Source organism: Dasypus novemcinctus, chromosome 3 (assembly GCF_030445035.2).
Source record: "Dasypus novemcinctus isolate mDasNov1 chromosome 3, mDasNov1.1.hap2, whole genome shotgun sequence".
In the NCBI taxonomy this organism is placed as follows: domain Eukaryota; kingdom Metazoa; phylum Chordata; class Mammalia; order Cingulata; family Dasypodidae; genus Dasypus; species Dasypus novemcinctus.
The window spans coordinates 6463902-6480453 of NC_080675.1; the positions used below are offsets into that span (position 1 = coordinate 6463902).

The window sequence follows — 16552 nt, forward strand, 5'->3', positions numbered from 1 at the left end:
TGTTCCCCCTATTGTCTGTTCTCTGTGTCCATTCGCTGTGTGTTCTTCTGGGTCTCCTTTTATTCTCATTAGGTGGCTCTAGGAACTGATTCTGGGACTTTCCAGAGTGGGAGAGAAGTGATTACTCTCTTGTGTCACCTTAACTCTCTGTTTCTGTTATGTCTTCTTATTTTCTCTCCTCTGCATCTCTTGTTGAGTCATCTTGCTGTGCCAGCTCTCTGCTTCAGTCGACACTCCTGTGCAGGGTGGCTTTCCCATGCTGGGCAGCATTCCCACGCAGGGTGGCACTCCTACACGGGGCAACATTTCTGCGTGAGCTCGCACTTCTGGGCATTTAACCCTATCCTCCTATATGGTAGACGGGAGCCCAATTGGTTGAGCCACATCCATTTCCCTATTTTTGTTTTATTAGGTGGCACTGGGAACCAAATCCGGAATGTACCATGTGGGAGGTGTGTGTCCAACGGCTTGAATCACATGCACATACCCCCTATATTATTGATTTCCAGCTTTATTCCATTATGATCTAAGATGGTGGTTTGTATAATTTCAACCTTTTTATATTTATTGTGACCTGCTTTGTGACACAGCATATAGTCGATCTTTGAAGAAAGGTCCATGAGCTCTTGAGAAGAATATATAATCTGCTGATTTGGTTTGCAACCTTCTGTATATATCCTTTAGGTCTAGTTCATTTTTGATATTGTTCAAGTTCTCTGTTTCCTTATTGACCATCTGTCTAGTTGTTCTATCTAGTGCCGTGAGTGAAACGTTGAAGTCTCCAGCTATTATTGTGGAGATGTCTTTTTCTCCCTTCAGTTTTGCTAGAGTTTGCCTCTTTTATTTAGGGGCACCGTGGTCAGGTGCATAGATATTTATGACTGTTGCTCCTTTCCGGTGGATTGTCCCTTTTATTTATATAATGCTCTTCTGTAGCTCTTATATATTTTTTTGCACTTAAAGTCTGTTTTGTCTTATATTAGTATAGCTACTCCTGTTCTTTTCTGTTACTCTTTGCTGGGAGTATCTTTTTCCAAACTTTCACTTTCAGTCCATCTGTATCCCTGGGTCTGAGGTGAGTCTCCTGAAGGCAGCATATGGATGGTTCATGTTTTTTTTTTTGTTTTTTTTTTGTTTTTTTAAAGATTTATTTATTTATTTAATTTCCCCCCTCCCCTGGTTGTCTGTTCTTGGTGTCTATTTGCTGTGTCTTGTTTCTTTATCCGCTTCTGTTGTCATCAGCGGCACGGGAAGTGTGGGCGGCGCCATTCCTGGGCAGGCTGCTCCCTCCTTCGCGCTGGGCGGCTTTCCTCACGGGTGCACTCCTTGCGCGTGGGGCTCCCCCACGCGGGGGGACACCCTTGCGTGGCACGGCACTCCTTGCACGCATCAGCGCTGCGCATGGCCAGCTCCACACGGATCAAGGAGGCCCGGGGTTTGAACCGTGGACCTCCCATATGGTAGACGGACACCCTAACCACTGGGCCAAAGTCCGTTTCCCATGGTTCATGTTTTTTATCCATTCTGTCAGCCTGTATCTTTTGACTGAGGATTTTAATCCATTAACATTCAATAATATTACTGTAAATGCATTATGTACTTCTACTGTTTTATTCTTTGGCTGTCATGTGTCACATCTTATTTTCATCTGTCTTTTTACTCTTTTGGTTAGCCTTTCTGCAAGTCTTCTTTTCTACACTCTCCTCCCAGTCTCTCTCCTGCCTTATTCTTTTGAGCTGTAAGGCTCTCTTTAATGCTTCCTGCAAAGATGGATTCTTTTTTACAAGCTCTCTTAGTTTCTGTTTAATTTGTGGGTATTTTTAAACTCACCTTCATATATGAAGGGCAATTTTGCTGGATAAAGAATTTTCAGCTGGCAATTTTCCTCTTTCAGTATACTCATTATAATCATACTACTGTCTTCTCATCTTTATGGTTTCTGATGAGAAATTCACAATAAGTCTTACTGGGTGTCCCTTGAATGTAATGGTTTGCTTACCCTTTGCTGCTCTCAGAATTTTCTTTCTTTTTGGCATTTGACATTCTAAGTATATATGTCTTGGAATAGGTCTGTTTGGATTTATTTTGACTGGGGTACACTGTGCTTCTTGGACATGTAAATTCATTTCTTTCATGAGAGTTGGGAAATTTTCAGCCATTATTTCCTCAGATACTCTTTCTGTCCCCTTTCCCTTCTCTTCTCCTTCTAGAACTACCATGACACGCCTGTTGTTGTGCTTCATGTTATCATTCAACTCCTTCAGTCCCTACTCAATTTTTTCTGCTCTCTTCTCTCTTCCATTTTAGCTGTTCTGTCTTCTGCATCACTTATTCCTTCTTCTATCATTTTGAATCTGCTGTTGTATGCCTCTAATGTGTTTTTGATCTCACCTATTGTGTCTTTCATTTCCTTAAGCTGTTATTTTTCTATTCAAGTTTTCAAATTCTTTGTGCTCGTCCAGAGTCTTCTTGATGGTCTTTATCTCTTTAGCCATATTTTCTTTTCTTTTTTAGGATTTGTTAAATTTATTTCTCCCCACCCCTTTTTTGTTTTTCACTTGCTGAGTTTGTTTGTCTTCTTTGTTTCTTTAGGAGGCACCACGAGCCAAACCTGGGACCTCTGATGTGGGAGTGAGGTGTCTAATTGCTTGAGCCACCTCTGCTACCTGCTTTGTTGTGTCTCCCATTCTGTTTTTCCTCCCCACGTCTCTTGTTACATCATCTTGCTGTCTTCTTAAGGAGGCACCGGGAACCTCTGTTCTCTGCTTTGTTGTGTCTCCCATTATGTTCTTTTCTTCTTGTATCTCTTGTGTTCACTTGCCGTGCCTGCCCAATGTGCCAGCTTGCTGTCTTCTTTAGGAGGCACTGGGATCTAAACCAGTAACCTCCCACGTAGTAGGCGGGAGCCCAGTCACCTGAGGCACATCCACTTCCCAGTTTTATTATCTTTCAACTTGCTGATTCGATTTAGGAGATTTCTATGAACCTCGTTGATTAGTTGTCTCAAATCTTGAGTTTCATCTAGGACTTTGATATATTCCTTTACTTGGACCATTTCTTCCATTTTCTTATATGACCTGTAAGATTTTGTTGATGTCTAGGCATCTGATTATGATGCTGAGTTTACTCTGATGCTCAGTTTCTCTCTTTTGTAGGGATTTAGTGGTGGCAGGCTATGTGTTACTACTGTTCTTTGATTCTTGGTTCAAACTGTTCTAGGTCTTTACGACTGTCCCTGTTAGTTGCTCAAATCTGGTCTCTGGACCCAGTAATGGGTTGCAGACCTGCTTCCAAGGGTGAGGGAGGCTATAAAGGCTGGAAAAAGCCTCTCTTATTTACTTACTTTTAATTTCCTCATCTGCACTTCCTTGGTCTACAAGCAGATGGTACTCTTAGGCAACACTCTCAGTTCAAACCCTGGTCCGAGTGTACTTGCTGCCACACTGACCACAACAATGTGACAGAAGTTTCTGCTTCAAGGCTATTCAGAGGCTCCCAGATCAAACTTTCTCCAAGGCTGTTCTGCAACCTTTGCCAGCAGCTCCCACTCTTTTCTAGGATAGGAAATAATTCTTCTTTTCTCTGTGTCCCAATCAGTCCCCGTCAGTAGGGAGGGTTATTGAAAGGGTCAGATCTCTTTCGTCCCCTTGCTGGCTTCCAAGGCAAACAGTGGCAATGACTCCACCCAGCCTGAAAGGCTTGTGAGATACAGCAGACCAAATTTGTGAGTGAGAGCTAAATCAGTCTTAGGCTGTGCCCTTCTCTCCCTTTTCCTAGGGAGGTAGACCCCTGTGGCCCCATATGTTCATAGCTGCCAGCCAGAGGCTAGAGAATTCAAAGCTGTCTGCTCTGAGGATGGGGGGAAGGGTGCTAGCTGCTCATCAAGATTCTTTTCCTTTGCCGCTCTCTCTTCTGGATGGTGTCCAGCCTCCCCCTGGTATCCTAAACCCTAGAACATTTTTTCCCCAGACCATTTCTGGCTGTCCTCTAGCTATTTTTCTGGGAAAGTGAGTCCTGTGTCTCTCTAATCCACCATCTTCCCGTACATCTCAAAATTCCCAACATTCTTTGTTAAGTATGACCAGTACAGAGAAAAACAGTACTATAAGCTCCCTTCCTCTGCTTCTATTAATCCAGACAAGGAACTAACATTTTTGGTGTTAGTTCCAAATAAAAATTCTTTAGCTTTTTCATCTTTAATGTGAGACTCAGGTTAGATCTTGGCTAGTGGTACTATAACTTGCCAGCTTTTTTTCTACAAATATATGCACCTATTTAGCAAAATGGGGATAATTCCTTCATTGTTATCCACATGGGGCTACTGGGAAGATGAAATAATAGACACAAAAAGTGCTCCACAAACCATAAAGATCATTATACATGTTAAGACATGGCTATTTGGTCATAAAACCAAGATTTTTGTCTCAAAATGTTTGACCTTGTAGTACATACTAACTGTAAAATAGATCTTTGCAAGTTAATCTTTTCTCCTGAGGTTCCTAAAAGTTATTATAGATCAGCTTTCCTGCCATTCTCTCTACTGCCTTGGTTTACCAAGAATTTCTTTTATGTACCTACCTGAAGTCCCTATCCATTTTGGGAGAGAGTACCAATCGCATCCTAGAAGCCTGGCTTTTGAACAAGCAATTCCAAATGGAAGGCTGTGTTCCTAACTTCTCTGTCAGGCTTGAGGAGACCTCTAAGTTAGGATCAACACAGTCTCTTTGAATTTGTAAAGGAGACCACTGAGGACTACCGGGAGCCCTCCCTGGGTGGGGAAAAGGCCTCCTCCCAAATGGGTCCCATCATGTGGTTTCCTCTGAAGGAGACAGGGAGGTGTTGAGGCTCTGGAGAACAAGGTGCATCTGGGTTTCAGGAAATTGAGTTCTCCAGTCCTACTCCCTTTCCCCTACACCATGCTGTCTGTCTAGTGTGCCCAGGGGGGCAACCAAGAGGCATGAAGGGAATGGACAACTTTCCACAGTAAAAGCCATTACTTAGGGAACTCCTAAGATGATTTAGCATCTGGGTAATGTAGCTATGGCAAAGGCTCTCAACCAGGATGGTACTGTTACTTGAACCCTCCCCACCCCCAGTCCAGAGGCATTCTGGAAATTTGGGAGATGTTCTCAGTTGTCACAATAATTGGAACTAAGGATATTATATATCCTGCAGTGTGTGTGGTGTGGTGTGTCTCTAAAAGGCAAAGTAATGGAAGAACAGGAAGGCAGTTTCTAGAAGGTCTTCAGAAAATATCCCTACCATTAAACTCATCAACAAGGGAATGGGATGCCTCTGAGGTACCAAGAGTTCAAGGTTAAACAGGCTATCTTTTATCAGGAGTCCTGAAATGAGGATGTCTCTTTCAGCCACAAGAATCTGCAATTAACTTAATAGGGTTATTTTGGCCAAAATGCAACACATTCAACATGCAACACACTAAAAATAGAGCCCAAAGTTTCTGTTCTCTTTCCTGATTGCTAACATCTTGCTGAGATAGCATCTAACCTGCTGCTCAATTTAGCCAAGGCTTGACCAACAAAGGCTGCCAGAAGATACTGTTTAAGGAGAGTTTTCATAATTGTGGAAACCACAGAGCTGTTAACTTACTGCTAAACATGTCCTTGTTAATCACTAAGAAAACTAGAGGGATAGCATTAAATGACTCATGAGGTCACTGTGGTGTGACAAGTCCTTGTCCTCATATCATACCACTTGGTCTTGTTAAGTGTACCTAGTTTTGCCCAGATATTTACTAGGTACACTCATGAACACTATCTTATCTGATTTGCCCAGGAACTACTATTAGAGAGAGAAATGATCCCAGATTCTCCAAACCATCTTGCTACTTCCAAAGTAAGACTTGGGGGTTGCACGAACCAAAAATCTTAACAGTCACATTATGTATGAGTATGCAGGTATAGAATAAGGCTAACACAGTTGTACAATATGCTATATTTTTCAGTTGTTTCACATCTCTTATTTTATTCTAATGTGACAATAACCAGTGAAATAGAGAGTGGATCACTGTCTCCATCTGATAGATATGAAAACTGAAGTACAGAAAAGGTAAGTGCCTTGCTCAAGGTCTCAAGTAACCTTAGGACAGGTTACTTCTTCTGACCTCTTTTGACCATACTTTTGTGTGAGTAGTACATGCACATCTGGATAGTCTTCTCTTCCAGCACTCACCTGCTGGTCTTGTAGCTTGACTCCAACGACTCTGAAGGAATTGCTGGCAGTGTTGTGGTAGATGGTGATCCTACTGAATCCCTGCTGGCCAGGTTTGATTGGTACCCATTTTTTACTGGTGTCATCGTAGACCATCACGGAAGCCCGGGCTTGGCAGATACTCTGTTCACTGCAAAGCAAGAAAAAACTTAAGCATCAGCCTCAGCTATGAGGGAGGGAAGCCAGCTTTGCCATTTCTGAAAGAGGTCAATGATTACTTGACATAAGAAAACTTCCCAATTGCCAGAGCTTCCAACTGTCTGTGGAAGGGTTGTCCTGTGAAGTGATGAGTTTTCATTCTGCAAAGACCATAGGGAGTAGAGAGGAGGCTCTGTGCCAAAACTTGCAACAGCTTGGAAAAGATTCACAGTTTTGCTTTTAGGGGTAAAAGGCACTGGAATGGAAAATGAATTACAATTACAATTTGTCTGCTGCCTACAATATTCCAGGAACTGTTAAATTAGGTAATGTACCTAACCTTCAAAAATTAGGAAGTATCTATTATTTTCTTATTTTGTAGATGACAGAAGTGTGGCTCAAAGACTTGAAAATTTTTATACAAGTTCACACAGGCATTCAGTGATTAAATTTGGGATTTCTAACCAGTTCTGTCTGACTCTATAAAATATTCTTCACAATATCCAACAAAAACCTTGACTTATGACATGATGATAGAGTAGCACCACATAAGCTATGCAGACAATAAAATGATCAGGTAAACTTCTGAAGAACTAAGTGATATAAATGAAAATAGATAGTTGCACCTCACTTTGCTGAAAACATGTATCTAGCAACCTCTTCTGCCCAGAATATAAAAACAGGGGAGAAAAAAAGAATCCCCTAGAGAGAAAAAAAGTCACCACTAACAGGAGAGCACTGGAAATTCATGCCCACGGTATTCAGAGGGAGCCTCTCAGAGTCCACAGGCTCTGGATTTACCTATAAATCTAATAATCTTGAACATTTACTTTCTTGGTCTCTAGTGTATTAGGATTTCCAAGAATTTAATTAGAATAAAAAAGATAAGGGAAGCGGATTTGGCTCAAACAATAAAGCGTCTGCCTACCATATGGGAGGCCCAGGGTTCAAACCCAGGGCCTCCTGACCCATGTGGTGAGCTGGTCCATGCACAGTGCTGACGCGTGTAAGGAGTGCTGTGCCATGCAGGGGTGTCCTCCATGTAGGGGAGCCCCACGCGCAAGGAGCGCGCCCCTGCAAGGAGAGCCACTCTGCGCGAAGAAAGCACATCCTGTCCAGGCGTGGTGCTGCATACACGGAGAGCTGACACAACAAAAAGAGACACAGATTCCCGGTGCCGCTGACAAGAATGCAAGCGGACACAGAAGAACACACAGCGAATGGACACAGAGAGCAGACAACGGGGGGGGGGGGGGGGGGGGGGGGGGGCGGATAGGGAGAGAAATAAATAAAAAATAAAGAAATCTTAAAAAAAAAAAGGTAATATGTGGCTGTTAAAGGTAGGCACAGTGAGAAGTGGCTGCTACTGGAAAGGGAGACTAAATACACACAAGTGAAGAATCGGAAATAAATTTTTAAAGCCTGACAGTTCAGGGTCAATTAATATTACAAATAATATAAGTAGTGCTATCAGCCTTAGTAGGTTGAGTCATCAATGTATAATAATGGATAGTTATAATGATGAGAACAAGCAGTCAAGAGAAAGTCTATTCTGTTCACTTTACTATATTTAAGAAGAAAAGGAAACAAAATATTTCAAAAAGCTCTCTGTCTCCTCCCCAGTGGTTATGGAGAAACAAAATGGTAGTCCTTGTAAGCATGAACTCTCCAATGACTTAGAAACTTCCACTCGGCCAACACTGTCAGTTCCTAAGCGCCCTAGAGGACTGAGGGCCCCCATTATTTGAAGATTATGGGTGCCGGCACATTTTAAGGCTGTGAGTGCTTACACTGAGTCTCAAAGCCAGGTCTCCCAACGCTTACATCGTGGGTTAGGGCTGGCTCTGGGGGTGATGGCCTGGGAAGGTTTATGGACAGATGTCTCAGGAGTGAACCAAAAGGGCACTGTTCTCTAATAGTGCTGTGTCTTTTCCCCATAATTCATCATCATTCAACAAATATTTAAGAGGAAATCAGTGAGGAGCACAGTAGGCCTGGTTTTGAAAGAAGACAGCTAGATGACACTGCCAGGGAGGAAAAAGAAGAAAAAAAAGCACTACCCTTTACTTTCTCTGTTTTTGGAGGGGAAGCAATGCGTCTTTTAAGAGAATATGCTGGCTTTGCGCACTCTAACAGCTCTAAAGTTTCCTTCAAGATCACATTGACATTGATCTCACTGCTGTCCTACAAAGTACTCAGTGTTCCTGAAAGCACCCCTTTCACAGCAGTCTTAAAGTCTGCTGCAAAGGATTTAAAGATCCTGCAGCAATAAGTGTAATTATGACCAATGATGGAATAGAATAAACCCCGCAGAGACTGCTGGAAACAGTTCTCTGAAGCACGGTTCAGAACTGTGAGTTATCCCTAGAGATTGCGTTGGAATGTCTGCTACTAGGAAATTGTGGGTATTTTTCTGAATAAATGTGTTTGTTTTTAATTTAAATCAGACTATTTAAAATACTCTGAAACTGCCAGCAGTCAAAAAAACAATGATCAATGACTGTTCTTTCTCGTCATGTGAAGGGGGATGCTTCTAGCATGAGGCTGTACCTCTCAGAGGAACCTGTTAATTCATTTGGGGTAAGTGGATTATCACACTGTGTTTGATACCTGGAGGATGCTTCTGAGGATTCTTTCTGAAAACATTCAGAAAATTTAAGTTCACTAAATCATAACTATTTGTCTTTGAATTAAAAATTTAAAACATAAAAGGTTCATAGATGGCATTTTGCTGGATGGGATGTGACTTGCAGGGCTGATAAACAGTTGAATTCCTAATTATATACGATTTATGATGAATGTAATAGACCAGTGAATACACAACTATTTTAAATATTTATGGTTTAGTTGTGTTTTTTCTACATTTCAACCTTCACATGTGCATGTAAATTTCAATTTAATACCAAAATGCCAATTTTCTTTTAGCTAGTTCTCCTGTGAACAAATTGATATCCCACGCTAAGTGGTTTTAACTGTTACCAGAGTTCACTTTTCTCAATGGTGAGAAGTGAAGGCATATTAGAAGAAATCTCTGCTGAATTATGCATTTCTTTATCAATCTCTTTTAGTACAACCTACAAGAATCCTCAAGAAACTGGTGTCTTTTTGAATAATTCTAAACAGCACTCAGGAAGTGATTATTATTTGCCAAGATCTGAAGTTAACAGCAAAGCTCAAGGAAATGCTAATGGAAATGCTGTGATATTCTACTTACAGAAGACCCAGCATGTGAGGAAGCAGTAAGAGAAGTCTTGCAAGTGAATAAGAAGCCGTGGGGGGGGGGGTGTGGGGGGGCAGCAACCAGGCTAGTAAGGAGGAAAGGTACGGAGGACCTCAGTGAAGGCAGCAGAAAATGGTACCCAAATAGCAAAGAAAAACCCAACTGAGCAGATAACTGCAGAGGGCATGCTGGGGAGGTCTGAGGGGGAAAGTAGGAAAGAATACTTGGCAATCATATACATCAAAGTACCGATTTCAGAATCCTCTCAAGGGAATCCAGAGACCAACACGCAGAAGGATTGTTTACCCTACAGAGGAAACTGGTATCTCCCCAAGTCCTGAAAGATGGAATGGAGTGAAGGCTCCCGGCGACTGAGAAACCTTTGCTTTTTTCTTTTTAATAAATAAACCAGCCTTGCTCATACTTCAAAGTTGTTGTTGTCATATATAGTAGGACGCAAGGCGCTCGAGAGGTTGGGATTCTCAGTTAGCTGTGGTTTCAAAACCTAACTTTGCCCTAATAGATGGAGGACTTTAGACAAATTTTCAAGCTCTCTTATACTTAATATTCTCATCTGTGAAAGACAAAAGGTTAGCGCTCTGAGAGCAGGTGCTGTACCTCTCCAGCTCTGTGTGGAGCTGGAAATATAGTAGGCTTTCCATAAATATTTGCTGAACTATTAATGAGTCAAGTATCTCTAAGACCAATTTTTATCTATGCGTGTTTTCCCTATTGTAGCAGTTTGAGATTATTTATGAATTCCAAAATTAGATACTGCATTTTGTTTGTAAATTGTCCTGTTCCTCTGGACATATTAGATTGTCTAAGATTCAGAGGTTTCACTTTTACTTGATTATATTATGATTAAGGCTTTGATTTGGCCATGTTGGTAGGACGGCGAGTCCTCGCCCCTCTGGTGGGTGAAGGCACAGAGAGAAAATGGAAGAAAGAGTGTGGAGTTCTGATGCTGGAGCCCCAGAAAGTAAACACACAGGAGAAGAACAGAGGAATAGAGACGGCTCCATAGACACAGCAGAGGCCCTGGGAAGAGAGATGAGCCTGAAAAGTCTATAGCTGACCTTGTGAAGAGAACAAAGCAGCTGCAATTTGAAGAAGCTGGGACCATGGAGCCTTAAGATGAAGAGGAATGCTGAAACCTCACATCGCCCACCATCTTGCATCAACACATGGCAAATGACTTGGATTAGAAAGTACCTCTTATGGTACCTTGAGCTGGACTCTTTAGGGCCAGGTGGTTGTAAGCTTCTACCCCAATAAATCAACTTTATAAAACCCAACAGATTTCTGGTACTTTGCATCAGCACCCCTTTGGCTGACTTCATAGGCTCCAACTTTATTGGGAAAACACAACAGAATCAGCATCTGAAGAAATTAACCAGATATTGTTCATAACTTTGACAAATGAATAGCAGGATTTTGATCTATCAAAGGGGAAAAAGAGCTCTGCTGAGATAGGAAAATACACTGCTGATACCTGGAAAAAGTTTTATTTTTATAAACAATGTGATGCACAAAGTTTACTGATCCTTATAAAATTGAGCCTCATTTAACCAGAAACTTATGAACACCCATTCACTTGATTTTCAGTTTAATTTAAACACCTTTCCATACTGTTTCTAGCACAAAAATCTGCCTGCTGTGTTACAGTGTAGTTTTTTTTTTTTAAAGGTGGTACTGGGGATTTCAATCCATGTGAAGCAGGTGCTCAATCACTGAACTACACCTGCTCCCCTGTATTAAGTTCTTAACTAGACATTTTGTTAGTAAATGTGATCTTTAAGTTACTTTGTGCCAAGTATTTTGAAGCATTATTGGCATATAATATCTCATAAAAATACATTTTGCTACATCATTAAAAAAAAAAAAAGAATATGCTTAGGAGAAGCTGCTTCTCCTCTAGCCAAGTCTTTATGGCCCTGTCCTTATAAAGCCTAATTGAAATTACAGTAAATTGCACTCAGAATCAGATAGACCTTGCTTCGAATCATAGTTTCACCCTAATGCAAACTACACATAAATCAAATTATGGGCTAAGTCTTGACATAGCTATTGATACACTTAGTTGCTAGCTATGACCTGGGCAAGTAGCTGTGTGTCTGATACACCTCAGGGGCTGGGAGAGATTCTGAGGTGCGGCATGGCAAGAGTGAAAACATGCGCTTTAAGTCAGAGGGATCTGAGTTGAAACCCCAGCTCTACGACTTCTGTATAACCAGGGAAGCCCTTGAAATTTCTGGGGAAACTTAAGCAGGAAGGTGCCACATGACAGGGCAATGCTTTGCCAAATCACTGTGTGGTCATGGGAGCGTGCCCTTCAGATCTCCTTTGAGATCTGCCGTAGGAACAGAGCCCACCGACAGTTCCAACTGCCACCACTTTGGATCCACTACGTTTGCCCAGGGTCATGCTTCTCCCCAGTCCCTCCCAGCCAAGGTCTAACGCCGGCAGGGGTACTAGTTCCAGCCATTCCTGTCTGATGTGAGACTCTCAAGTGAAAACTTCCATGACAGGGAACTTACTACTTTCCAAAGCAGTCCATTTCGCTGTTCAATGGTTTTAACTGCTAGATAATTCCTCTTTGTTCTGAGCCAACAGTCTACTCACATTCCTCCAAAGTTATAAAGTTTTTTTTGATATCTTATGACAGTCCTGGACAACTAAAGGGACATTTAGTTCTTTCTTCCATTAGTCACGTGACAGAGCTCTTACATCCCCTTGGCATTCTAGTCACTCTCCTCTGGCTAGCCCGGATTTGTCACATATTCTTAATGTCTGGGTCCTGGAATTAGGTACGGTATTTTTGCCTTAGTCTGACAAGCACAGATGGCAGTGAGTCAAAAAACAGTTATACAGACATGAAAGGACGGTGCCTGCCCTCAGTGAACTCACGGCTGCTCAGGGAATCAGACAAATAATAACCAACCAACGTGGAAAGTACAGGTAAGTACAGGGTGCTGGAAGAGCCTACAGCAGAGGTACTTTACTCAGTCTGGAGGGGTTGGGGGAGCTGGGGAAGAATTTCTGAAGAAAATGCGGTGTGGGTTTTAAGATGATTTCAGGAAGGGATGTGGGGTTCTAGGCAGAGCAAAGAGCCGGCAGAGGCAAGGAGGCAAGGTGATGAGCTACGCCAAGAGGCTGGAGTGCTGTCAGGCGACACCACTAACTTACCTTTTAGGGTTGTTAGCAACGGAGACAACCAAGTACCCAGTATGGTGCTCACCACCTCACAGATATTTAAAACGGGTAACTTTTGTGTTTCAATTACAGCCAGAGGTTCTTTTTTTGTTTTTGTTTTTTTTGAGGCAGTGGCCACGGGAGTTGCTGAGGGCAGGGAGAGGGAAGAAGAGGTGTGATGTGGGCCATTTTCGGGACTTGAGAATGATATTGCAGGGGCAGATGCTGGACATTCTAGATCCTGTCATACCCCACTGAATGGACTGGGGGAGAGTGTAAACTACAATGTAAACTATAATCCATGCAGCACAGCAGTGCTCCAAAATGTATTCACCAGGGAAATGGACTTGGCCCAGTGGTTAGGGCGTCCGTCTACCACATGGGAGGTCTGCGGTTCAAACCCCGGGCCTCCTTGACCTGTGTGCAGCTGGCCCATGCGCAGTGCTGATGCGCGCAAGGAGTGCCACGCCACACAGGGGTGTCCCCCGCGTAGGGGAACCCCACGCGCAAGGAGTGCGCCCGTGAGGAAAGCCGCCCAGCGTGAAAAGAAAGAGCAGCCTGCCCAGGAATGGCGCCGCCCACACTTCCCGTGCCGCTGACGACAACAGAAGCGGACAAAGAAACAAGACAACAAGATGCAGCAAATAGACACAGAGAACAGACAACCAGGGGAGGGAAGGGAATTAAATAAATAAAATAAATCTTTAAAAAAAAAAAAAAAGACAAAATGTATTCACGAAATGCAATGAATGTGCCATAGTGATGAAAGAGGTTGCTGATGTGGGAGGAGTGGGGGTAGGGTGGGGGTGAGATATAAGGGAACCTCTTATATTTTTTAACGTAACATTTTTTGTGATCTATGTATCTTAAAAAAAAAAAAAGACAAAAATAAAAAAATGAAAAACACTTTAGATTCAAATGTAACTTGTGGTAAATGGGAAAAAAACCTCTTTTGAATAGTTTTTTTTTTTTTTGCTTATTTTATTGCTGCTGATAAAACCTAATTGAAAGAAATTACACATTTATTCTACTTAACATTTATCTTGCTAGTTTTTGCTTTTTATCCCTTTGGAATTTTTTTCATTTTGTTTTTTAAAATCTTGATTGTTGGGGAATGGGTGTAGCTTAGTAGTTGAGCACCTGATTCCCGCGCATAAAAGGTCCCAGGTTCAATACCTGGTACTTCCTAAAAAACAAACAAAAACAAAAACAAAATCTTGACTGTTATCTAGGATAGATGTTGCCTCTGAACTCCACATATTCAATTGTCTTCCCCACATCTTCACCTGGAAATCACAGAATCACATACGTAAACTCTCAGCCACATACACTCCACAGGCATCCTAAATGTGACCTGTCCAAATCATTTTTCATTTGAGGAAATATAATCAGATAAATATTTGCTTTTAAAAGAAATTATTTGTTGACTAAGTGAATGACTGGACTATTTTTTTTCACACACACACACAATTTCCCTTACTAAACATAAAAAGTTCTCTCCCAGATTCTCCCTATGGGCCCCTTTGATTTGTGTTTGTGGAGGCCTCAGAGTCCCCACCCTCCTTTGGCTCTGATGGAAATCAAAGCTCATGAGCTGGAGAGGAAAGATCCAGTGGATTCTCATGAGGCTCTGTGATCTCTTACAAGCTACTCTTACATGATCAAAACCAGTTAAGCATGGGATGGGGGGATCAGTCAAAATATACTGTTCGGTTTGTTCTACCTGGTGCTGAACTAGCAGGTGGATGATTTTGTTGTTGTCGTTTCCTTCTGGGACCTAATAGGCTGTTCTGAGCAGTAGGTACAACCAGAGTTCCTCTCCTGGGAGAAGGAGTTTTAGAATAGTCAATCCAATTCCAGTGTCATTTTGGGCTTGTGTGTGGCTATTTGTGGGCACTTAAGAAAATCTGAGACTAGACCTCCCCACCTTAGCCCTGAGGGGGTGTGAGAAATAACCTGAATAAAACTGCAGGCTGCACTTGAACCAGGAGTTGAGAGAAGACAGACCTGTGATTTTGGCCTGGTCATCTCCCCTGGCTGGACCTCAGTTTTCTCACCTATAATAAGGACTCAAAGGCCCTCAAGCAAGCAGCAGGTACTCCCAGAGCTCGGCCCACGGGCCAGCACCAGCAAGGCAGAGAAGGAAAGAAGGGAGAAGGCACAGTTTTAGTCCTGTCTTTGATCTAGCAGTTAACATCGTTAGACCACAGATCACAGACTACTTTTTAACACCTGTTGAACTCTCCCTTAAAAAAGAGAAAGAGCAAAACACACCTCAAATTTTCTGCATACGACTCTGAAACCTAATCATGAATCCTCCTGGTTTGAGGTAAGAACCCGCTACAAATACACAGAAAAAGATCTGCAGCGCAGCCCACAGTGCAGGTCCCTCTCCTGCTTCCTGTCCAAGCCTCCCTGGAAGACTGCAGACTCCAAGCCCCACCTTGGGAGTCCGGCTCTGCCACTCCCCATATGACTGAGAAGGAGGATTCTGGACTTGTCACAGGCTTCCCACACACCCTGCATTACATGGTCACTCCCTCCCAGCCACCTTATAAAAATCTTTCAGGCCTTTTCGAGGCACAAAAATATCTGAAGGCAGAGTGTAAATTCATAAAATAAGGGTAAAAGGATAAAAGCCATAAAGTAGAAAAGAGTGGAACAGGGCTAACCACAAAAGTCTTGCTGGAAAACATGAGTCCAGGGTTGAACTTGAAGCACTGGCTCATTTCTGCCTCTAGCACAGCACTTACCAGGTTGCCCTGCATGTCACTATCTAAGTACCAGTCTGCCCCACTGGAACGTGAGCACCTTGAAGGCCTGGACTCTGGTTCTTGCCCCTTTGTAGACAAGGGATTCCCTTGTGTGCTGCAGATGCTAGTAGCTGCTTGGTGAGCTAATGACTCCCTGACCGTGAGTAAGTGCATTCACACTCCTACTCCGTTTATTCTCAGAGAGTGTAACTGCCAAATACAAGCATCACAGGTGACCACCCGGGTTCTCGGTCTCTGAATGGCCTGGACTTGTAGACAGGAAACTCTGGCTGAGGGTGGGCCTCCTGTGCAAAGTGAACTGCTATGCTGCCTGGGGCCTCTGGAGGGGATCTCAGCTCCACCAGGGCCCAGGCTTGGCGAGAGGGATGCAAACTGGGCCATGCATGAACTTCTGAGGCCCCTGGGAAAGCGCAGGCTGCCCCTTTTCCGGAGGGCCAGCCTCTGACCGACATGCTGAGGACAAGAGGACAGGGACCTTTGCTCTCTCCCCAGAGCCGCACAGCATCCTGCTCAGCCCTCAGGCCCTGACTGGTCACTCCCTTCAGACAGGGACAGTTCATCCTATTCTGTCTCAAGGGTGGACCTTGTCTCCCCCAGAGACTGGGAACTAGAATGACCAACCGTCCCGGCTTGCCTAGCACCAGAGGGTGTCCTGGAATGTAGGACATTCTGTGCTAAAACCAGGATGGTCAACCCACAGGGAACGCCTCTTTTCTCTCTCACACAGTAACCATCACAGGGTGAAGCACCCAATACCAACCCTGGGATGTGCGTCTAGCTGAGTGAGTGGAGCTGGATGCCTGCGCCTTCCTGCTTTCTCAATTTCCTCAGCATGCATTCCCTGTCCAAGCCCCCATGGAGCCTGGCTTCTGTCCTTAATACACTTACACACCACCACACAGAAGCTGACTTGCCACTTCCCGACTCCACTGGACACTCTGCACCCAATGCTGGGACCACACCCTTGTTTCTGAAAATCTCTCCTGCCTCCCGA

At 43.3% G+C, this 16552-nt stretch overlaps 1 protein-coding gene across 10 annotated transcripts in view; it reads right to left on the reverse strand.

Moving 5' to 3' along the window:
• EVL (Enah/Vasp-like) overlaps positions 1-16552 on the reverse strand; it is a 207701-nt gene that overhangs the window by 73384 nt on the left and 117765 nt on the right. For 9 of the 10 annotated variants that reach the window (XM_058291772.2, XM_058291788.2, XM_071213698.1 and 6 more), the window contains exon 2: positions 6193-6361. In XM_058291772.2, the coding sequence (XP_058147755.1) occupies positions 6193-6361 (169 nt within the window). Of the gene's footprint in view, positions 1-6192; positions 6362-7297; positions 7357-16552 lie in introns of those variants that run through there. The other variant, XM_058291749.2, reaches the window with a different exon arrangement.